The sequence below is a fragment of the Panthera pardus genome, unplaced genomic scaffold, assembly GCF_024362965.1.
Source record: "Panthera pardus isolate Hobbes unplaced genomic scaffold, ASM2436296v1 HiC_scaffold_24, whole genome shotgun sequence".
Taxonomy (NCBI): Eukaryota; Metazoa; Chordata; class Mammalia; order Carnivora; family Felidae; genus Panthera; species Panthera pardus.
In genome coordinates, this window is record NW_026526810.1 from 92,450,876 (window position 1) to 92,476,117 (window position 25,242).

General features: G+C 33.8%; 1 protein-coding gene across 2 annotated transcripts in view; it reads left to right on the forward strand.

The window, feature by feature from the left end:
* GPR137C (G protein-coupled receptor 137C) overlaps positions 1-24,504 on the forward strand; it is a 65,142-nt gene extending 40,638 nt beyond the window's left edge. Inside the window, exons 4-7 of one of the 2 annotated variants that reach the window (XM_019451803.2) lie at positions 18,654-18,803; positions 19,996-20,121; positions 20,293-20,411; positions 21,669-24,504. In XM_019451803.2, the coding sequence (XP_019307348.2) occupies positions 18,654-18,803; positions 19,996-20,121; positions 20,293-20,411; positions 21,669-21,846 (573 nt within the window). In that variant the 3' untranslated portion in view covers positions 21,847-24,504. The remainder of the gene's footprint in view (positions 1-18,653; positions 18,804-19,995; positions 20,122-20,292; positions 20,412-21,668) is intronic. The other variant, XM_019451804.2, reaches the window with a different exon arrangement.
* Positions 24,505-25,242: the final 738 nt, after the last annotated feature.

Genomic DNA, 25,242 nt, shown 5'->3' on the forward strand with positions numbered 1-25,242 from the left:
TGCTATACTTCTAAACTGGTGTTTATTTGCGTATAAAGATTTAGAAAATGTTACTTCACCCCATAATGTGAAGACCCTATGATTTTGAAACAGCTAATCATGTAATTAAATTTATAAATGCTTTGCTTCTGCCTTTCCTTATACTTTTTGTTTGGATCAACAAACAGAAGCCAAATGCTAACCTGTTAACAAAGAACTATAGAAGTTTCTACCACTAATCGACAGCGTGGTTGAGCAGTGAATCCGTCATCACAGTGTATATTTGATACTGGATGTGAGGGTATAGATGTGTGGATTTAGGGGTATGGTTTACACATACACACAAGCCTGTTTTAATTAGGCATCATTACCTGTTCACTGAAGATAAGCAAGATAGTGTCTTTAACAGAAGAGTTCTCTGAAATATACTTAGATTTCTATATTGTTGTTATCCATTATATAATCCTAGTAAGTTAAGGTGCTTTAATTCAATGTATCAACTTGTCCTTTAAATTTAGGTACAGACTTTAATTTTACTTTTTAAACATGTATCAGTAGAATGCAGGATAAAAATAAAAATATATATGCAAAGAGAGAGAGACTTTCAAAAGTATTAATCTTACCTAGGAAATTATTGTATCAATTAAAGGTTTAATTGTATAAAAGGTTAGCTCAGAAATTTAAATGTTTTAGCTCATTCTAGCTTCAGTTTAAGTGTTAAAAATAATACTGTCACTGTTACAGTACATAATCTTTTGGTGTAGCAACAGCATCTTCACTTAATGTAATAACATCACCGTAACATTCAGACCTGTGCTTGTCTAGTGATAAAGCATAAATAGATTTGGTTGAACTTACATGGCTTCTTTTCTGGATATTTAACAACTTTTAAAGTTTGGTTTTACTTGCTTTGAAATAAATGTTTCTCTGAATATAAGTAAAGTTGCCAATCTAAGAAGAAAAGCTCATCTGATAACTTCTCCAGAATTATTTCAAACATCCCCTAACTATGATATGAAAGGTATTCATTTTTTTATTATTATTTTAGAAGTTTTACATTTAACAGGCGCATGGATTCAGAATTCTCTAAGAACATTACAGAGGGAAATGCTTAAATACATAACTTTAAAGGTAAACATAATAGATCTTTTGTATTACATTGTACTGTTACATAGTTCTTGGTCTTCCTAAGTTGATTATAAACTTATTTATTCAAAGAGTACAGCCTCTTGCTTTCACATTCTCCTTGTAAATCACTAGGCTCATTTTTATTTTTTGACTTCTGGACAGTAATAGCCATTTCTTTTATTTAGTCCACAAATATCAGCTAAGCATCTGCCTCTTCCCCTTTTAAACTGACCCTGTTTCCTACTATCCCTAAGAACATTTCCTTAAAAGCTCAGACTTGGATCCTTTGTTTTTCTTTTTATTCTTCCTTCCTTCCTTCTTCTAAATATTCATTGATAATGATATCTTACATAATTTGTTTCAACAAAATCTTACCTACCTTATTTCTAAATGGCACACAATATTCTTTCCTGTCTCTATATCTTTAGGCTGTTTCATTTTCCAGGAATGTCTCTCCCCCACCCACTGCTCTATTACTGTTTGTCCTCATCTTACCAAACTTTGAAGGCATAACTCTAATGTTTCTCCTTTTTATGAACTTGATTTGATTCTTTCCCCTTCATCTCCAAAACAAAATTTAATTTTTTTAATGTTTATTTATTTTTGAGAGACAGAGAGAGACAGAGCATGAACTGGGGAGGAGCAGAGAGAGAGGGACACACAGAATCTGAAGCAGGCTCCAGGCTCTGAGCTGTTGGCACAGAGCCTGACGCGGGGCTCGAACCCATGAGCCGTGAGATCATGACCTGAGCTGAAGTCAGATGCTTAACCGACTGAGCCACCCAGGCACCCCTCCAAAATAAAATTTAGAAATAACTACCTGGATTCTCTTTTTATTTTTATTTTATTTTATTTTATTTAACATTTATTTATTTTTGAGGCAGAGAGAGACAGAGCATGAATGGGGGAGGGGCAGAGAGAGAGGGAGACACAGAACCGGAAGCAGGCTCCAGGCTCTGAGCCGTCAGCACAGAGCCCGACGCGGGGCTCGAACTCACGGACCGCGAGATCGTGACCTGAGCTGAAGTCGGATGCTTAACCGACTGAGCCACCCAGGTGCCCCTGGATTCTCTTTTTAAAAAAAATTTTAAATTCTTTTAGCAGCTAGAACAATGCTGTGTATTGGTTCTCTTTTTCAAAGTAGCAACTCTAACTGGGTTTTTAAATATTAGGTTATTGTCGATTTGAATAGTTTGTTTCTGCTCTTCCAATTTTTGACTTTCTTACATATTTAAGGATTTTACTTTGTTCTTTGTCTGTGTTCTTATATAGATACGTGATTTATTATTTTGTAAACTAATAAGATATTTAGAGCAACATGTTTTCTCAAGTACTGCTTTGGCAGCTTTCCATAATCTTGTTATATTGTACGAACATTCTTATTTAACAAAAAAAAAGAAAATTTTCTATTTGAGTTTAAGCCATGTCTTCAACATTACATATTTATATATCAATGTGAATTAGATACTGTCTTTACATATAGGTCTTCCTTCAACTTACTTTGATGGGAAGTCTAAAATTCATACATCTATCTTATTCAGGTCCCCTAACTTCCTTAAGAAGTTATCAGTTTTACCCTCTGCTTGACTGTGTATGCATTTCAGCCTAAACAGTATATAATTTCTGTACTCCAGTTTCTTGAAATAAAGTCTCAACTGTTAAATTTAAAAGCTTAATTGCCAAAAAAAAAATGACCTGAAGGATTTCTTGTTTGTTCATCTCCATAGCTATTCTACATTTTATCCTCAACCCAGTCCAGATGTTTTGTACTCAGACTTCATTGTATCATGGATAGAATTGTCTGTTCTGACCTATACTTTGACCTGTATCAAGAAATATGTAAGAAACATTTATCTTAAAAGTCACTATTGTATAATGTTGAGGATATTATCTATACAGCGTTCCCCAGAAAAGATATTTTTCTCCAGTTCAGTCCCAGGTAAAACAGTATTGATTAAGTCCTTCTTTTCTCTGGCCACTATGCCATTCAGAGGCAAATATGTGGTTTACCTCTACATCAATCATAGATGACCTTATGATATCCACTTTGGTTCTGGCTCTACCTCTAGTTTTATTTTACTTTCTTATTCCCCCACCACCACCAGACACACATTCTTATATATTTTTTATTTTGTTTGTATCTCTGTAACTACTTCAAATTCTCTTTTGTAATGAGGGTGGTATAAATAAATAAATTAACATAAAAAATGGCATTGGATATACTGTTGGATATGTTTGTATCTCTTTTTTCAGATATATCAATTTTTAATTAATTTGGAAAGGCCTTACTGAGAGACAACATATCATAGTGATTAAGAGCTAGAAACCTGATTGGGCACCTGGGTGGCTCCGTTGGTGGTACATCTGACTTTTGATTGTACCTCAGGTAACGATCCCAGGGCCCTGGGATCCAGCCCCATTCGGAGCCTCATTTGGGTAGGTCTCCACACTGAGGGTGGAGCCTGCTTAAGATTCTCTCCCTCTCCCTTTACCCCTCCCCTGCTCACTGTCTTTCTGTCTCTTAAAAGAGAGAGAGAGAGAGAGAGAGAGAGAGAGAGCTGGAAACCTGAGATCAAAGAGATAAGGCAATAAATCCCATCTCTTCTGTTACTGGCCATGTGGCATTGGACAAGTAACAGTATCTCTAAGTTTCATTCAGCTGATCTGTAAAATGAAAATTATGATAGTGTTGATCTTATAGGTTGTTATGAAGATAAGAGTAGTACCTTCTAAGGTGGTTATAAGGATTAAATGAAATTTCATATAAAGTACTTAATATAAGGCCTAGCACTTGGGAAGTGCTTATGAATGTTAGCTATTATGATCCTAACATGTACTAAAGGCTGGTAACGTAACTTCAAAAAGTTCTTGAATACCTGAAATAGTTGGCAAAATTTATCTGGAGAGGGGTGCTATACATGTAATCAGATTCTCAAAAGGAACATTGATCGAAAAAAAAAGAATAAGAATCACTGAAAAACTGAGTTTCTCTTTTAAATATTTTAATTTTACTCGACTCCACTTTCTTTACCATTTCGCGTGGATTTCGGTAAGGGTTGAAGTCTCTTAATAGGTGACATTTCATCTAATATTTAACTAACTTTTCTTTAAAATCTTTAGAACAAATATTGAAATTATGTAATGGCATTTTTAATCATAGGCATTTTTGTTCTGTGATCTACTGTAACTTTTATTACAATTTCAATTTTCTTTTATTTGCATGCTCATGATAGACAATGCTTTTAACTTTTTATCTATTGCTAACATTTCAAGTGTGTCTCATTAACTTGGACAAAATATAGAATTATTTTGATTGTTTTTTAGAAACCTTTTCTATGATAAACAAACAGTTTGTATTTATTGACATGATTGCATGTTACTATTGGTCTATTTCTCCCATTAAGTTTTTTTTATTGCTGTTTGCCTTGACTTCATTTGTATGATTTCTGTGGTATATTTGAATTTATTTATTTTTTCTCAAAATTACACATAACTATTAACATTAAAATGCATACTGATAAAATTATTTTTATTCTAATATTCCTTCCAACTTCAGAAAAAAATAATATTTATAACAATATAGAACATAATGGACAAAATAACTTATCTACACAAAAAGATTTAAGCCAATGTAGATGCTTAGTCCCTGTAATGACAGGTTGGGATTATCTGTATAAGAGAACACTCAAAGGCAGGATGGGAATAGAAGTTAAGCTGTTAGGTTTATATCTCTGGTCAGGGAAATGCAAAATTTTATATCTGATAAAAGTGTAAAGGGAATAATTGTCTGATACTTATTGTCTCCTAGCCCAGTGGGCCATGTGCAAATAATGCATTCTCTCTCTCTCTCTCTCTCTCTCTCTCTCTGCCTCTCTCTCTCTCCTGAATTCCTAACAGTTTTAATTATTATGTAAACCTTTCTGTCCAATGTTCACTTAACCTTTTATCCATATTAATTTAACGTATTAAAATGGAAAACAGCATCAGCATCTTACAGAGACACAGTAACATTCAATTAGACTGATTTTTTTTTTTTGAGAGAAAGAGATAGAGAGCAAGTGGGGGAGGGGCAGAGAGAGAGAGAGAGAGAGAGAGAGAGAGAATCCCAAACAGGCTCCGCACTATCAACACAGAGCCCAATGTGGGGCTGGAACTCATGAACCATGAGCTCATGACCTGAGCTGAAGTCAAGAGTCAGACACTCAACCAACTGAGCCACCCAGACTGATATTTCTGATCTTCCATGCAGACTAGCTGATCCTATAAGACCAAAGCACTGATTTATGGTAATTTAAGCCATAATTAAAGAAATAGACTAAAATACTATCAGTGTCTTTTTCCATCACCCTAAAATATTATGTAACCAGACTTTGGGAGGATGATGGGTAGAGAAATAGAGACTGCACCTTCCTCTGTAATAGGTATGATTGCCATCTTCCCAATACTTTGCTATAATTTCTCTCTTGAATTATGAGGATTTACTCCATCCATCTTAAGCTGTGGCACTTGGCTGCCTTTGTTACTCCAGTTCTTATACCCCAAGTCTTATTTCCTCTTCTGTTGCTGAGCAGACCCACCACACACTTGTCACATTTTTAAAAATCCATAGGAGTCAGAGATCTAATTTCATTGTCTTGGAAGCATGAACCTTTTTGAACCTGTTTAAATTTTATAATTATCGAAATACAGTTGACCCTTGAACAACAGAGGGACTAGAGGCACTGACCCATTACACAATTTAAAATCCACGTATAGCTTTGACTCCCCTAAAACTTCTTTCAATGTCTTTGGGGTTTTTTTTTAATTGAAGTACAGTTGACACACTGACTCCTCCAAAGTTTAACTGCTAATAGCCTACAGTTGACTGAAAGCCTTACCAATAATAGAAACAGTCAATTAACACACACCGTGTATACTGTGTGTATTATATACTGTATTCTTACAGTAAAGTAAGCTAGAGGAAAGAAAATGTTATTAAGTAAATCATAAGGAAGAGAAAACATATTTACAGTACTGTACAGTATTTGTCAAAAAATCTGTGGATAGTAGACTTCAACCTGTTTAAACAGTTCAGCAGTTCAAACCTGTTGTTCAAGGGTCAACTGTTTATTTTTTAATTTACTAATTGAGACTACTTTGTTTTCTTACTTTTGATCCTTAGTTTGGCATTTTATTCTCAAAATGGAAGTAGCATTTGTGAGATGTTTTCCAAAAATATGTGTTGGATTCTGCTTCTGGTAATGGCTAAGTAGCTTCTATTGGACAAACCTTCCACAGATAGCAATGATAAATTCTGGACAAAATATAAAAAGCACTGAAGGCACTGGAGAGCAACCACTTAGAAGAAGGAAATAACACTGAGTGAGTTTCCTGTTTTTTACAGCTTCTAACCTGAGGGAAGTTCTCATCCACGGGGCAGCCAAAGCTAGAAGAGAAGACCTCTGTTTAACTTGCTTGAAGAATCAGAAGACAAAATTCAAGTAACTACCACAGATGGAAAATGAGTGGGAAATTTCAGGAAGAAGACAGCCAGATAGAGGAAGCCCCAAATTCTAATGATAAATTCTGCCAAATTTTTATCTGATACCTGAACTGCACGTGAGCAAGGCAGAATTCAAGCAGCACAATTAAGAAGAAAGGAATTGAACTGATATTTCAGTTGCTCTCTATACATGGAAGACAGTTTGGGATTTGAGTCTAACCACATTAGTTTTTGCTTGAAAAAAAAAAAAAAGGGAAAGAGAAAAATCAATACTTTTTAGAAGAATATAACAGAATCCAGACTCTCTAAAACATGTCACTCACAAGGGGCAGAGCACAATCCAAGATTACTAGATATATGAAGAAACAGGAAAAATATAAGTCATACTTAAAAGGCAAAAAGTAAAACTCAAAAAACAATCTTTGGAGGCAATCCCCCCTTCCAGATGATGTAGGTGTTGGCTATATCAGACAAAGATTTTATATTATGCTTAAGTATGTAAAAGAAAATACACTTTGATAAATAAATAGGAAAACTCAGGAGAACTAAAAACTATAAAAAGAATTTCTAGAATTAAAAAATACAATATTTAAATTAAAAAGTCACCAGTTGGGCTTAACAGAAGATTGAAGATGAAAGAAGAAAAAAAATCAATAAATCAGCAGAAAGTATCCAATTTGAAGCACAGAGGAGAGTAGGGGAAAGATGATAATAAAATGAACAGAATCTCGGGACCTAAGTATGCATAAGTGGAAAAGGAAAAGAGGGAGAAAATTATTTTGGAAAAAATATTTGAAGAAGTAATGACTGAAATTTTCCAATTTTTGATGAAAGACATAAATTTACAGCTCAGCAACCCCAATCAGCATAAATATAAAGAAAGTGTCACACAGGTTCATTATAGTCGAAGTACTTAAGACCAAAAATAAAAACGAAATCTTGAGAGCAGAGGAAAATGACGCATACATAAGGGAACATTGATTCAAATGATCACTCACTTCTCATCAGAAATAAAGGAGTCCAGAAGACATGGAAACGACATCTTCAACATGCTGAAGGAAAAATGTTATCAACTCCGAAATCTCTATCCTATTAAAATATTCTTAAAGAATGATGAAGAAATAAAAAATCTTCCAATAGAACTAAGAGGGTTAGTTACCAACAGACCTGCACTACAAGAAATGTTAAGAAAATTCTACAGCCTAAAGGGAAATAAAGTAAACTTGAATTTCATCTCTTCAGGAAGGAATGAAGAACACAAGAAATAGTAAATATTTGGGTAAATATAATTTCTTAATTTCTAAAAAAGAAATATGACTGTGCAAAGCAAAACTTACAATGTGAGGCTTACATATGTAGATAAATAATTCTCTCTATAGTATATATAACAGTGATAGCAACTATAGTATAAAGGACAGGGGATAAATGTACCCATAATGTTGCAAAGTTCTTACATTTTATGTCAAAGTGGTATGATGTTAACTATTAGACCATGGAAGTTAAGGATATATATCATAATCTTTAGAGTAGTGGTTCTCAAACTTTTTGGTCTCAAGACCCGATTAGACCTCTGAGAATTATTGAGGACTCCAATATCTAGTGTTATACCCATCTATATATACATTATTAGAAATAAAAATTGAGAAATTCTAAAAATATTCATTTCTTAATTCATTTAAAATAACAATAATATATTATCCATTATGTTAACATGAATAACATGTTTTTATGAAAACTAATTGTATTTTCCAAAACAAAAATAAATTAGAAGATCGACATTGTTTTACATTTTGCAGATCTCTTTAATTTCTGACTTAATGGAAGACAGCTGGATTTTCATGTTTGCTTCTGCATTCAATCTGTTGTGATATGTCATTTAGGTTGAAGTATATGAAGAAAATCCATCCTCACACATATATGTAGTTGGAAAATGGAGGAGAATTTTAAAACCTTTTCAGATAATTGTGGATATTCTTCTTTAATACTACACCAAAAATCTGAAGTGGAGGTTTCTTGAAGGTTAGTTGCCATGCAGAATCTAAAACCATATTAGTGAACTTTCTGTACTACTATTGGTCTATCTTACACTTTGAATGATTGTGTAACATCATGCATTGATCATTGGAAGAGAGTGGTCAAGATCTTCAAAATGATGATACATTTCATTGGACAGTATTCAAAATCACATTTATTAATATTGCCTCCAATGTCATCAGAAAAGTGTTTAAGTTTTTAGAAGCTGCCATGCCAGTCTTATCATGGACATAAGAGTTTACAAGTTCTCAAAAATTCTAATTTTCATTAGAAAATTTATATTTCACCATTGACAATAGTGTCAGATATTTTCTATGAAGTGACAGGATAATTTCACTTATTTTTAAAAATACATATTCCCGGTAACCAAGCATGAATAAGCATTGTTTGTCTTCCATAGTTGTCTGTTAAGTAAAAAATGGCGTTCCATGAAAAAGTCTAGTTTAGCTCACAAGTCAAACAACCACATAAGTGCTTTTCCTCAAGACTACCACTATACTTCAGTATGCAGCAGAATTGCTTTAAGTGCATGTCTCATGTCATCACGCAGAATTTTTTTTAAGTTTATTTATTTATTTTTGAGAGAGTGAGAGCAAGCATGAGTTGGGGAGGGGAGGTGAGGGAGGAAGGGAGAGAGAATTCCAAGCAGGCTCCACACCATCAAGGCAGAGCCCAACGTGGGGCTTGATCTCACAAACCATGAGATCATGACCTGAGCTGAGATCAAGCGTCAGATGCCTAACCAACTAAGCCATAGGCACCCCTCATCACACAGAATTTTAAATAGACACATACTTTAGGTTGATAATTAATAAATATTTTCATTGCTTCATCAAGGATATTCTTAAGTGACACTGACTTTCTTTTTTAATCAGGAATTCATAGTAGTAAAGAATACAATACAGTTTGGGGCCACTGCCTTGCTTTGTACTAAGGCCCAGAAGTTTTCCCTACCATTGCTTTTGTACCATTAGTGAACATATCAACACAGTTGACCCAGGATAAAAAATCAGAAGAGTTTTCAACACTTTGGATATTTCAGTGCCACTTATGTTTCTTCTCAGACATTGACATAAAAGAATACCTTTCTGGATGATTAGTTGATGCTCACACTGGATTATTACAAACAAAATTAGTCCTGCTTCATCAAGTTCAATCATTTACAAGACAAAAATATAAAAAATTAAATCTTTGTTTTCAGTTAAATCTTCAAATCAGTTAATTTCTGTACTATTGGAAAATGGCGATGCCATAATTTACTGAATGGACTTCCCCTCCGGCAGGCATTCAGTACTGTCCACTGTGTAAGGCTTTACTGGTTTCTCAGCTACTGTGTGTGCTTTCTCAGCCAGTGCAATATAGTAATATAGCCTGTAAATATTTGAATGGTGTTTTCATTTCTAATTTGGAAAGTTATAAAAACAATTTTTAGTGTTTAAAGTGCTCACCACATCTGCATTTAAATTTCAATTCCTCTTGCTTTTAAACTCTGGTCTCAAAATGACGCTGCAGCCTAACTTGGGCCTTAATATTATTCAGAAATGTTCTGTCATAGAAGACACAACAAGATAAATTATTAACGTTTGTAAAGCCTATTGAAAGATACTTTTCATTACATTTTATTTGATAAAACAAAACAAGAAATCAGTTTCATACAGTTCCTTTGAGGTAGTTTCCTTACTTTATTGAGTCAGAGAGTTCTAATCACTTTCCTATTTCTCAGCATCTTAGAGATAAACAGGGAAGTTGTATGTTAAAGATATTTTTTATTGTGGTAAAATATATATAACATAAATTTTACCATTTAATCATTTTTAAGTGTATAGTTCAGTGGCATTAAGTACATTCATATTGTTGTACAACCATTGCTATCTATCTCAAGAACATTTCATTATCCCATAGTGAAACTCTGTATCCATTAAAAAAAATAATGTCCTATTCCTGAGACAATAATCCATTCTTAAATATTAAAAAAATATGTTTTCATTTTAGAGTAAAATATGATTAATTTTTAATATGAGTTTAATATCAAATTTCAAATTTTTTAAAGTTTTGGAAGAAAGTTCTTAAATATTGTAAAACAAATCTGTCAGGTATACCAATTCTTATTGTCTTTCCATGGAGGTACAAGGATTTCAAAATAACTACTTACCGGATGATAATGGAGTTTCAGCAGGTATAACCAAAGAAACCTAGTAAGAGGCCAGTAAAAGTAGGAAAACAGTCTGAGTTCATCTCTGAAAATGCACATATTTATACCCTAATTCTATTATATCAGGAATTCTATAAAACACAAGAATATACATGCATATAAAGTGTTGACATCATCCCTTATCATGTAGCCTCTGGAAAACTCTGCTGTACATCCAAAAGAGAATTAGAGTACAATAAGTAAATAACATCTTAGTATTTTTTTTATCAGTTTGATTTTGATCTTTAAGGTCCCTGGACCACACTTTAAGAACTGCTACCCTAGAGCAACCACTTAAAGTGAAAACAAAACAAAACAAAACAAAAACTGGAAAAGTATAGTTAAAAATCCAATAGATAAGTTAAAATGTAATCCTAAAAAATATTCAATTAACCCAAAAAAACACAGGAAGTAATAGATAGAGGAAAAACAAACACCAACAGCAAAACACAAGCAGAAGCAAACAGAAAACAAATAGTAAAATGTAAGATTTAAATCCAAACATATCACCAATTATATTAAATGTTAATGGACTAAACATTCCCATTAAAAAATAGAGATGTTCAAAATGGCACTTTAAATATAAAAAAAAGATATGTCAAAAATAAATAAGTGGAAACTATAATATACTATGCATTCAGTAAGCATAAGAAGGCCCTTTAATATCAGATAAGATAGATCTAAAAACCAAGTATTACCAGATATAAAAAGATACCTTTCATCAGGAAGCAAAGAATATTAGCAAATATAAGAGGTATATTTCATCAGAAAGACATAAAAATTATAAATGGGTACATGAAGCCAAAAATAGTAGGAAATAAAGCAGAAAAAAAGATTTACCAAAATAGTGAGAAATAAAAGGGGGGAATTTGTACAATTATAGTTGGAGATTTTATTGCCCCCCCCAACAATTGATAAAACAGTCAGTACAAAAAATCTGAACAGCAATACCAACACCCTTGAGCTAACTGACTCTCAGTAACTGGAGGGTACACATTCCTTTCAATTGAGCATGGAAATGGTCATCAAAATAAACCATACAAGGCACCATAATAAAAGTATCAATACATTCAAAAGAATTGGAATCAAAGAATGTTTTCTAGCATAATGCAATTAAATATCAGTAATATGATATCTAAAAAAAAATCCAAATATTTAAAAATTATAATTCTAAATAACCCATAAGAAAAGGAAGAAATCACAAGGGAAATTAGAAAACATTTCATATGGAAGGATAACAAAATACAATACATCAAAATTTGTGGGATACTGCTAAAATAGTGCTTGAAGAGAAAAATATATCTTTAAATGCTATATTAGAATGGAAGAAAGATATAAAACTATGGCCTAAGATTTCACCTTAGAAACTATGGGGGAAACTAGGACAAAGTTAAAAAAAAAAAAAAAAAAAAAAAAAAGAAGTAAGTCCAAAGCAAGTAGAAGGACTGAGGGACTGAGTAATAAAGATAAGAATAGAAATCAGTGAAACAGAAAATAAACAATAGAAAAATTAAAGCCAAAAGTTAATTCTGTGAATAGATGAACAAATTTTATGTACGGAAACAAGCAGAGTGAAGATACAAATTCCCAATATCATGAATGAAAGAGGGAATATCACTGTAGATCTTAACAGGCATTAAAAGAAAAATGAAGGAATATTATGAACAGCTTTTTGTGAGTAAATTTGACAACTTAGAGGAAATGGACAGATTGCTTTAAAAATACAATGTAACAAATTGGTAGAAGATAAAATATTAGTTCTGAATTGCCCTATATTTATTAAAAAAATTTTGATTTGTTATCAGAAATTTCTGTCAAAGAAAACTCTAGGCCAAGATGGTTTCACTGGTTAATTTTATCAAATCTTTAAAGATAATACCAATATTAAACTCTTTTGAAAATATAAAAGGAAAGAACTCTTTCCAACATATTTTATAAGGACAGCATTACTGTGATACCAAACTTGACAAAAATATTACAAAGCACATAAAAGCTACAATACTTAAAGACTCAGAATCTAAGCAATATGTAAAAAGGAAAAGATATTATAACCAGGAAGAGTTTATCCCAGGAATGCAACATTGGTTTCACATTGAAAATCAAATCAGTTTAATTCACTCATTAGGAGAACAAAGGGAAAAAATAAATGTGTAATAATTTGAATAGATGTAGAAAAAACATTTGATAAAATTCAGCACCCTCCATGACTTAAAAAAACACGGAACTCTCAGCTAATAGGGTATACAAGAAACAATCCTCTATCTGATAAAAAGCATCTATAAAAAACCTTCCATCAATATCATACTTAAAGTATTGTTTTGCCCCTAGGATTGGAAACAAAGAAAGAGTGCCCATTCTCACCATTTCTATTCAATATTCCAAGAAAACAAGAAACAAAAAGTATAAAATTGGAATAGAAAACTGTCTGTACTTAACAGAATTGCTTTTGTAGACCATCTTAAAGAGTCTGCTAAATAACTACTAGAATTCATGAGTGAACTTAGCAAGTTCTCAGGATACAAGGTCAAAATGCAAAATTATTGTGTTTTTATATATACCAAGAGCAGTCAATTAGAAGATAAAATTCAAATCACATTTATGTTAGCATCAAAAAACAAAATACTTAGGAACAAAATTTCCAAGGCACCTGGGTGGCTTAGTTGGTTAAGCATCTAACTTTTGATTTCTGCTCAGGTCATGATCTCATGGTTCATGAGATTGAGTCCTGCATCAGGCTCTATGCCGACAGCATGGAGCCTGCTTGAGTTTCTCTCTCTCCTTTTCTCTCTGCCCCTCCCCCGCTCACACTCATGTTCTCTCTCAAAATAAATAAATAAACTTAAAAAAAAAAAAAGAAACAAATTTTCCAAAAAAAACCAAGCAATATCTCTGTACTTAAAACTACAAAATATTACTGAGAGAAATTAAAGAAGACTATAAATCAATGAAGACTATTGTTCATGGATTAGAAGATGCAGTATTGTTAAGATGGCAATTCTTCCCAAAATGATTTACAGATTCAAAGCGATCCTAATCATAATTCTACGATGTGGTTTTTAAAAATAGAATTTGGCAATTTTATTCTAAAACTTATATGGAAACTCAAAGGACCTAAAAATACATTTAAAATGGTGCATTCTAATAAAACTTTGTACTATGATGAAAGTATTCTATACCTGCATTGTTCAGTATGGTAGCTAGCCATATGTGACTATTGAGCACTTGAAAAGTAGCTATTGTGACAGAGGATCTGATCATTTAATTTAATTTAAGTGTAAATAACCAAATGTGGCTAATGGCTATTGTATTGAACAATGCAGAAAGAAACACTGAAAAAGCAGGGGACTTACACTACATGGCTTTGAAATTTAGGATACAGCTACAATAATTAAAACACTATGCTACTGGCATAAAAGAGGCAAACAGATCAATGGAACAGAATAGAAAGCCTAGAAATCAATCCACGTATATAAGGTCTTCTGATTTTTGACCAAGGTGCTAAAGCAATCCAAACGGAAAAGGAAACCTTTTTAACTAATGAGGTTGGAAAAACTGGATATCCATATGAAATAAAATGAAGCCCAACTCCATCTCATACTATAACGCACATAAAAATATTTCAAAATGGATGATAGACCTAAATGTAAATGAAAAAATTCTAAAACTTCTGAAAATAAACACCAAAAAGTATCTTTACAACTTGGGCGTAGGCAAAGATTTCTTAGGTCATAGAGTAATCAGAAGGAATAGATTGATGAATTAGACTTAATTAAATTTTAAATTTCTCATCCAAAGAAAAGACTAATAAAATGCAAAAGCAAGCCACAGACTTCAAGAAAATATTTGCATATTTCTGACAAAGGACTCATTTCCAGCATATATAGAGATCTCTTACAACTCAATAATAAAAAAAAAGACAACCGAATTTAGAAGTGGACAATGATATGAATAGATTTTTCACAAAGAAGATATACAAATGGCCAATAAACAAAATGTCATTAGTCTTCATGAAATGCAAATTAAAACAAAAATGAGATACTACCACACAACCATCAGCATGCTAAAATTAAAAAGATTGAAAACCCCTAATGTTGTCTAGGATGTAGAGCAACTGGAACTCTCATACTTTGTTGGAAGTATAAAATTATACATCCATTTTGGAAAGAGATCAGGCAATTTCTTATACAGCTGAATTTATACCAACCATACCACCCAGTAATTCCATTCTTAGGTATTTACCCCCAAAGAAGTGAAAACATATGTCCACAGAAAGATGTATATAAGAATATTTATAGAAACTATCCATCAACAGAAAAAATTGTCATATAAACAATCTCATATAATTATTAAGTGGAATTAGTGTGATTAACTATCCTGGTTTCTCTGGGACTGAGAAGTTTTCTGGGACTTTCAGAGCTAAAACTAGGAAACTCTTAAGCAAATCAGGGCGAGTTAGTCATTCTAATTATCCACCTCAGCAATACAAAGACCATAGAATTACTAAAACATCCAACAACATGGGTGAAGCACAAAACATTATGCTGAGTGAATGAAGTCTACAAAAGAGTTCATATTCTATGGTCCTCTTTATAGGAAGTTCAGAACTAAGGTGTGGCAAAAACAGAAGCAGGAGAGTATACATCTGAGGGTTTGGCTGATGGGGAAGGGGTGCGAGGGAACTTTCTGGAGTGATGGTAATGCTCTCTATTTTGGTAGAAATGTGGGTTACACTGGTGTATACATTTGTCAAAACTTAGTGAATGGTAATTTGAAGTTTCTGCATATCTACATTTTAAAAATACCTGTAAACAAATATTGAACTCTAGCTAATGACATGCATACCAATGTGTTAATAATATGCATACTGAAGTGAGGTGTGACTCTTCTTTCCTTGTGTGGTATGGAATTTCTAAAAAAAGTGGTGTAGATGTTAGAGATGGAAGAAGGGAGAATAATACCTTGAGGATTGCTTCTGAGTGGAATTGTCTGTTACTGACTCCATTCATTTTAGAAAGATTTTCTTTAACTTTTTGACAACAGCTTCCATGTTGCTGAATCCATTTTTCTGTTTTGTTTTGTAATCCTGTGTTTTGCAGGAAGAATCTTACTTTGCTTTCTAAATCAGTGAGCTTCTTTCATTGTTATATATATGTAATCTAGCTGTAATTTTGTTTTATTAATTGCCTCAGTGTTATTGACTCTTTGCTAACTTTTCTCACAACCTTTTTTTTTTTTTTTTGGCTTTTATAGTATTTACAAGTATAAGCAAAATATCTCCATATTATGTCTTTTAGTAGTCATTTTATTTCTCCAGAAAGTTACTTAGGATTATTTTAAAGGATGGCAGTGCTTACAACATTCTAACTTCTTGTTATCTAATGTTTCTTTAATACTATAGTACTTTTAAAATTGGTTCTGGATTGGCTTTAGATTAGCTTCTGTTTAATGTTTGTTTTTTTTTTTTATATTTTGAAGAGAGAGAGAGACAAGGCATAGGCAGGGGAGGGGCAGAGAGAGAGGGAGACACAGAATCCGAAGCAGGATCCAGGCTCTGAGCTGTCAGCACAGAGACTGACACGGGGCTGGAACCCACAAACCCTGAAATCACAACCTGACCAGAAGTCGGATGCTTAACCAACTGAGCCTCCCAAGCACCCCTAGATTAGCTTTTTTATTAACAACTTTTTTGGGTATTCGCAAAAATAAAAATGTACACTGTAGAAAATTTTAGCCTTGATTTTAGAAAATTTTAATCTTGTTAGGGTTTTACTTGTTTTCACGCATACTTTTTGTTATGGTAATGAGGTAGGTCAAAAGAGTACTCTCAGCACCTGGGTGGCTCAGTCGGTTAAGTGTCCGACATGGGCTCAGGTCATGATCTCCCATTTTGTGAGTTTGAGCCCCATGTTGGGCTCTGGGCTGATAGCTCAGAGCCTGGAGCCTGCTTTGGATTCTGTGTCTCCCTCTCTCTCTGCCGCTCACCTGCTTGTTTGTGTGTGCTCTATCTCTCAAAAATAAATAAAAAATTTAAAAAATAAGAGGGTACTCTCAACATCTTTCAAGGTATCTTTTATCTTTTAGTTCTCCTTCTTCTTATATACCTCTAAAATGTGTTGTTCTTATAAAGAAGTCAGTTATAATAATGGTTCTTAATCCTACCAAACCCAGTGCACGCTTCTAATAAGGTTTTTTTTTTTAGTTTATTTATTTATTTTTGAGAGAGAGAGAGAGAGAGAGGGCACACATGCACATGGGAGAGGGGCAGAGAGAGAGGGGAGAGAGAGAATCCCAAGCAGGCTCCTTGCTGTCAGTGCGGAGCCTGATGCAGGGCTCAAACCCATGAACTGAGATTGTGACCTCAGCCAAAATCAAGAGTTGGATGCTCAACGGACTAAGCCACCCAGGCACCCCTCTAATAAGTACTTTTTTTTTCTTTAACGTTTATTTATTTTTGAGACAGAGAGACAGAGCATGAACGGGGGAGGGGCAGAGAGAGAGGGAGACACAGAATCTGAAACAGGCTCCAGGCTCTGAGCTGTCAGCACAGAGCCCCACGCGGGGCTCGAACTCACAGACCGTGAGATCATGACCTGAGCCGAAGTCGGACGCTCAACCGAGTGAGCCACCCAGGTGCTCCTCTAATAAGTACTTTTAATAATTTTTTTCTATCCTGAAATTAATAGATTATTTTAATCTACCTACACACATAACCAAAAACTCAATGTAAGTGCCCTTAATATAAAGAGGAAATAAAAGGAAAGTAATTAACAACTATTTCAATATGTAAATTTAGGGGCATGATATACTAGTCAGATGCTTGTTATCTCTACACAGAAACCTAATGGGACAGCTACAATGCAGTGGATCTTTTTGGCAGTTGTGTCACTTCTCAGAATAATGTTTTGGTTTTTTGGGGGTTTTTTTCGGCATGAATATATTTTTTTTTAATTTTATTTTTTTAAATTTACATCCAAATTAGTTAGCATATAGTGCAACAATGATTTCAGGAGTAGATTCCTTACTGTCCCTTACCCAATTAACCCATCTCCCCTCCCACAACCCCTGCAATAACCCTCTGTTTGTTCTCCATATTTAAGAGTCTCTCATGAGGGGGACAAAACATCAGAATAATGTTTTTAATGCATAAGATAAATAGGATTACAAAGGAAACCAATTGTATTGAAATACAGACCCCATGTTAAGAATCCCTGCAACTCCATTGGGTGTGAGTACTAAATTGTGAGTGAGTACTAAATTATAAGAGTTTTCTATTTGGGGAAACAATGGAAGCCTCGATATTAAAATGTTATTGATTCAAAAGTGCATTTGAGTGCCTACATCATTTTGTCGTCAACATAATGACATCAATAGGGATTAACTAACATCAGCTCTCTAATAGAATGAACCAAATAACATAAGAGCTGTATTTCTATTCTAATTTTGTATCTCATTGGAAACCAAGTGTATGAAATGGAATAATGCTTCTATTTCCCATACTTTTCTCATTAGGACTAAACTACCTCTCTGATTAATATCAATTTTGCCAACTTATTTCTTCATATTACTTAGGGGAGTAGGGTAACCTTGGCAGGACAAAATCTTCCTCCAGCTACCATTGGGCAAGTTGGCAAATAATTTATCTGTATTAATAGGGTAATTTAAACCCAAGTGGTTCTGAGAATAGGAATCATAAAGCAGGATAATCAAGAGTTTGTTTCAACAGGTGCTCACTCAGTGTTTTCTAAGAGTGCATTGCAAGAGGTGACCATGTTGTATGTGTATGAACAGCCTGTCATGACAAATGTGCAATGTCATGATGATGAGTTTTATTTCTTTTAGGGTATGTCTCTGTGCCAGACTGTTGTTGTAGGCTCTGTAGTCATTCTCCTCTACTCTTCAAGAGCATGTTACAATTTGGTGGTGATCACCATATCTCAGGATACATTAGAAAGTCCATTTAACTATGGCTGGGATAATCTTTCAGATAAGGTAAGTAGCTACCATGTATTGCTAATCTAATAATTTAATAAGGAAGTTAGCCTTAACTAAGAGAACATTTTAAGTGTTTGACTTACAAACAAACACTTTTATGGAATCTCTAGCTACTAACAGTAATCAGACTTAAAGCTTTATGTATAAAAATCCTCATTTACACGTGTCACTGAAAATCATTAGTGAGAATATTTTCTTTTCTTTTTGCAAATAATACTACTAGTGACATAAACCTACTGTTCATAAACCTATCTTGCTAATTTTTTTCAAGGACAGAGTTTAAATACCTCTAGATAAATGGATTGTCTGTCATTAGCTAGTGAATATATCTTTAACTTGTTAGGATAAAAGTTATTCTCTCAAACCCAAGACCTACATATAATCTAAATATGTGGTTCAGTTTGTTTAAATAATGACTTTTTTGAAAATCTAGTATCATCAGTCATTTTAATGGGAGAGCATTCATAGTTCCTTGGGTGTCCAGGTATTTGCTCCAATAATTCCCAGTACTCTATATTTAACCTCCCAGCACTCTCCATCCCCCACCTAAAAGTGTAGTTTGACATAGCTACCTGTCATATGTTTACATTAACTTAACTTTGTAGTGAATTGAAGACATTCTGGAATACCATTTTATAAGAATTTCAGTTACCATTCTAAAGAAAAGGAATTTTCATATGTGGTTCCAGATGGCAGAATCTCTTCACTCCTTTTGCCATTTCTCTCTCCCAACATCTAGTAGGATAAGCAAACACAATACGAAGTTTAGGCCCAAAGACATATTTTTAAATAGCAGTGGAGCTGAACAATTTGATATGTGACATTTCTCTACAGGTGTAACTCAGTAAGTGCTATTATGTTGCCCATGGAGTAGTTAGAATGAGTAGTCTCTTTTATAACTCTCTTCAGACTTTGGGGCCAAAAAACGAGATCACTCCATTTTATCCATATGTTAAAAATATTTTCATAAATTGATGAATTGAAAAATAGCTTTTTATTCTACTTAACATCAAAGCACATTTTTACATCCTTTAAAGGATATGAAACCACAAAATATGGAAAATTGGAGATTTATGTGCCTGTGGTTGATGTGTTTTCAATTACCCTACCTGACGCAAGTTAATTGTGGAGGGTGACTGCTTACACATCAGACAGACTTAAACATTGCTCTGTCACACTCTGTTTACAGGCTCATCTAGAAGATGTGAGTGGAGAAGAGTATGTAGTATTTGGAATGGTCCTCTTTCTGTGGGAACATGTCCCAGCATGGTCTGTGGTACTCTTTTTCCGGGCGCAGAGACTAAACCAGAATTTGGTATGACATCATAAGATTCCCCAATGCCTGTTGCCCTTATCTTTAAAAACACTGGAACATTTATATTGATTTTCTATTTTTGTCAAAGTTTAAGACTAAAAAGCATTCTAGATCTCATCCTTCTTTCTTAGTTGGAAAGTAAATCTTCATATGTTAATATTTTGTTCACAGGCACCTGCTGGCATGATAAATAGTCACAATTACAGTTCCAGAGCTTACTTTTTCGACAACCCAAGACGATATGATAGTGATGATGACCTGCCAAGACTGGGAGGTTCTAGAGAAGGAAGGTAGGTGTTCAGGACAAGCACTGAATACATCGAAAAGGAACAAACTGAAGCTTCGGGGCTAGTACTGAATACATTGAAAAGGAACAAACCTAAGCTTTTTAAACATTTTTTAATGTTTATTGATTTTTGAGAGAGAGAGAGAGAGCATGAGTAGGGGAGGGGCAGAGAGTGAGAGACGGAGACCCAGAATCCAAAGCAGGCTCCAGGCTCTGAGCTGTCAGCACAGAACCCGATGTGGGGCTCAAACTCAGGAACTGTGAGATCATGACCTGAGCCTGAACTGTGAGATCATAACCTGAGCCGAAGTCGGAGGCTTAACCAAGTGAGCCATCGAGGCGCCCCAAGAACAAACCTAAGCTTTGACCCAAATATGTAAAAAGTGATTTGGTGATATACGTCAATAAATAAGATAATTTAAACCAGACCTTAGAGCAGTAGATGCTACACTTATAGTGGAACCTATACTATAAAAAACTATCATCTGACTCTAATGTTACCTTTATTTGAGAAATGCCTTTGGGAGTAAAATGGTACCATCTTATTTCAGGATCCCATGTTGCTTCAAAGCTGGCAGAAGTTAGTAAGTAGGGAAGGAATACAATTAGAGTGATGTATATGTTTCCTTATCTATAGTGCTATTCAAAGCCCACAGGAAAACCCTAGATTAACCTTTTGGGAATCTTAGATGCTATAGGAAATCTTCTTGTGTCCTTCTTACTCTAAAATCACTGCAACTCCATACTATTAGCTGTGTATCAGGGCAAAGTGAAAAGCTAAAAGCATACCTCCATAATACTTTGAGCTTGATATAACATTTTCTGTAATTCTCATTTCATCTGGACAATTTACTTAACCTGTTTTTTTTCAGCCTGTTTTTCACCTATAAAATGGGGATAACAGAATTTATCTAATAGGATTGTTGTAAAAATTAAATAAGGTATGTGTGTGTATACATTACTTCATGTATATACACAGAAACATGTCTTACAAGAGCCTAGTCCATAATAAACAGCACTATATTATCATCTGATAATCAAGTTCTAATTCTGACGTATTTATTCTTTTGTAATATGTGATATAAAATCAAGGATATTAGATAAAAGTCATTACATTTTGTAGAAAGCCATCATATTACTTGGCAAAGAATATACTCAATATTTGAATACTGTATTATGAAATTCATTGAACACTAAAAATGCCAATGTGACTTACATCCTGATCACACTCCTATCACTTTTTTGCCTTTTCTTGTTGCAGTTTATCAAATTCGCAAGGTTTGGGCTGGTATGGCACCATGACTGGGTGTGGCAGCAACAGCTATACAGTCTCTCCCCACCTGAATGGACCTATGACAGACACTGCTCCTTTGCTCTTTACTTGTAGCAATTTAGATATGAGCAATCACCATAGCTTGTATGTAACACCACAAAACTGACAGCATTACCGAGCCGTGATTCTTCCATTGTTTCTCATGAACGTGTATATTCGATGTGTTTAAATGCCATCTACATAAACATTCCATTATCTGTTGCACCTGAAAACACAGCCTGGAAATGTGGTTCAGCAGAGAACACACCTGTTACTTTTGACTTCTTCATAGCAAAATGAAGTAAAATGGGAAGTTTGGAGTGGGAGAAAAGAAGGATTAGATCTTAAGGCACTTGATGGCTGCAAACATCCTGACTTTGGAACATCAAATGCATATTTGCATATTTGCACTTTTATCTTTGTTCTGAAAGAGTACACTGCAGTCCCCAAAGTCACACTCTAGGGTTCACACTAGGATATTATATTGTACACATAATTAGGAGGCAATTTCCCTATGAAAATCAAAGCCTGTATATTCAGTGGTATATTCTATGTGGAATTCTTACCCAATAAAAATTTTACAGTGTGAACAGTGTGCAGGATTAAGGTATAACAACGTACCATTCTTTTTAAAAATCTACTTAAAAATATGTGATCACTGAAGATAGTTCTTTTAAGCATGATTGTAAAATACCAACCAAAATTATTCCATCATTTTTTTTAAATGACAGAGTAATCCTTTACAATGATGACCAGCAGTGTTCTTTGGAAAGCCACAGTCATTTCTTCAAGAAGAAAGTATACCGGTGAAAATGATGTGGCTACTTTGAGTAGAATTGGTCAAGTGATCATTTTGTATGATTAAGATATATTATAGTAGTTTAAGCATGGCTCTTCAAGAAAGCAATAGTGATTTTTGCATAGGGAGATTTGGGTAGAAACTTCTTGGGACTAAACACATTTACAGATGCATTTAAGAATTATTCATAAAATGTACAATTCTAAGTTAAAACATGAATACATTTTCAAAAGCATCTGATTTGGCTGAACAAGATACAGCTGATTGTACCTATTGAATCAGGATTGTCCTCAGGTAAATTAAGTCATGATACATTATTGCAGTAAACTCAAGTGCAATACTTTGTAAGACATATAATTCCTCCTTTAGTTTTCCCATTTTTATATCTTGTATGTGGGCAAAGCCAGATTAAATTTAATTCAAATTAATTCCAGCACTAGACTAAATAAGAAAACTGATGTACTAACTAGGTAAGTACAAAACCAGTGTTTAACAATATTGGAATACTTCTAGAATTATATTAAAACTGTCTTGAATGTCCTATCCCAAATCTAAAAATATATATATATGGTAGGCTAAGGTAATAAAGGATTTTAAAATGCACTTTCTACCAGTATCTATATGGAAAGAAGTAGATGCTGAATACCTCAAGATGCCAAGGGAACGGGCAACATTGGGAAGTTGTCACAATTGTGCTTAAAGACAACTGGCTACATACAGTTGTCTGCTGATCTATTTCTTCAGAACTGCAACTAATACAACTGTCCTGTTCTGTCTTTTGACTAGAAAGTTATGTTTTATTTCTACTATCATTTAAAATACCTTTCAGGGTTTTAATAATTGCTTATTCGGTGATTTCATAAGAGTATAACAGGAATAAATGAAATTTTTAATGCTTTTGATCTTTTGGGAGGCTGGTATACAGCCAAAGAAATTTCTTCTTTTTATCATACAAAATGACTTTGAACTCAATCAGAAGCATAAGCCTATAGTGACAAATGTTACCTTGGGTCTGTTTTAAATTCTCTGATTGTAACCAAATTACTTAAAAATTTATAGTACAGAAGTTAACCTTGGTATTTACATGACAACATAACATACACTTAACCGGGTATATTTTGATGACAACTTCAGTTCTTAGATTTCTATTCAGAATGCCAACTATTTATTTTCCTAATAATGTTGAGTATCTAATTACCTAGAACTATCTGAAAAGATGTGTTATCTCTTTTAATCCTTGAGGTTCCAAGTAAATAAGATAAATTTTTTTCTAAGGCCTCCCTACATAGTGTTCCTATTTGACCAGATAAGCAAAGATTACTTTAAAAAAAAAAATCCAGATAAAATATCTTGGTTCTTTCAGTGGCATTAGTTGATTCTTCCAAATTTCAGATTTGTAGACTTATTCTTATCACTGACTTAGGGTACCTGAATTCTTGCATTTGTCCCCTTGTACACATCTCCCACAATACATCACCAAAGACAAAGAAAGATAAGCTTCTGGCCCAATTTTTGCTTAAAAATTCCAAAGCACTAGGAGCACTTTAAGTTTGGTCTCGAAAGAAGGAGCTGTTTATGAAATCAAAGGGCTACCGATTCCCTGCTCATCCTGCACTGAAGCACATGATGACAATTTCAAACCTTCCTTTTTGGTTCATTAATTAGAACAGTGAATTTCATTGCTTAAGTGTGTAATTCTACAGTGATTAGCAGTACTTGTTTTTATTGTTTCATTTGGGTGGTCATTAATTTTGAAACTCTTACCACTCAGTGTAGCTGGTTGTAGTTTTATGAAAGATGTAATTTATAGCTAAAGTGGCTTTTTTATGCATAGCTGCCTTTTTTATTGTTTAACAGTGTTTCTCAGCTATACAATCAGTCTCAAACTGGTTGTGAAAGTATAGCTGTGGCCAATGAATGTATTTATTTGTTTCACTAAATTGTAACAAAACACTACTGTTAAAAATAAAAGTGTTTGTGCTTTTATTTGGAGGTCTGGTTTTCTTAAATGTCTCAACTGACGACACTGACTTCTGTCATACAAGCATAAGAACCCTGGTGCTACCAAAGAAAAGAGAAAAATATCAGGAATTACAGATGAAGTTTGCTTTTCGTGAGCTTATATTTATATCTGGACATCGTGTCTCTTAATATTGTACACTAATTTGACATGAACTGGCACACACTTTATTTAAAAATAGCAATATGATTGTGATAGTATGTTTATTCAAATATTTAAGAAAAATCTTTGTAAGGGGCGCCTAGGTGGCTCGGTCGGTTAAGCATCCAACTTCGGCTCAGGTCATGATCTCACAGTTTGTTAGTTGGAGCCCTGTGTGGGGTTCTGTGCTGACAGCTCCGAGCCTGGAGCCTGCTTCAGATTCTGTCTCCCTCTCTTTCTGCCCCTACCCCACTCACGTTGTCTTTCTCAAAAATAAACATCAACAAAACTAATTTTTAAAAAAGTACAATGCTTAAAAAAATTTTTTTGTATGACATGACTTCCAACACCTCTTTCTCTTTGAATTTTAAACAGGAATAAATTTATCTAGCCTGTAATCTTGGGCAGCTAGTCATTGATTACTTGAGAAATTCTTCAGTGATGTTGCCTTTTCCCCCTAAAAGAAGAGTTCTTACTATTTTTTCCATAATAGAATCCCTTTATAATTTGCCAAAACCACACCGAATTTTGAATGCAATTTCAGAAGATTTACTGGCCACCCC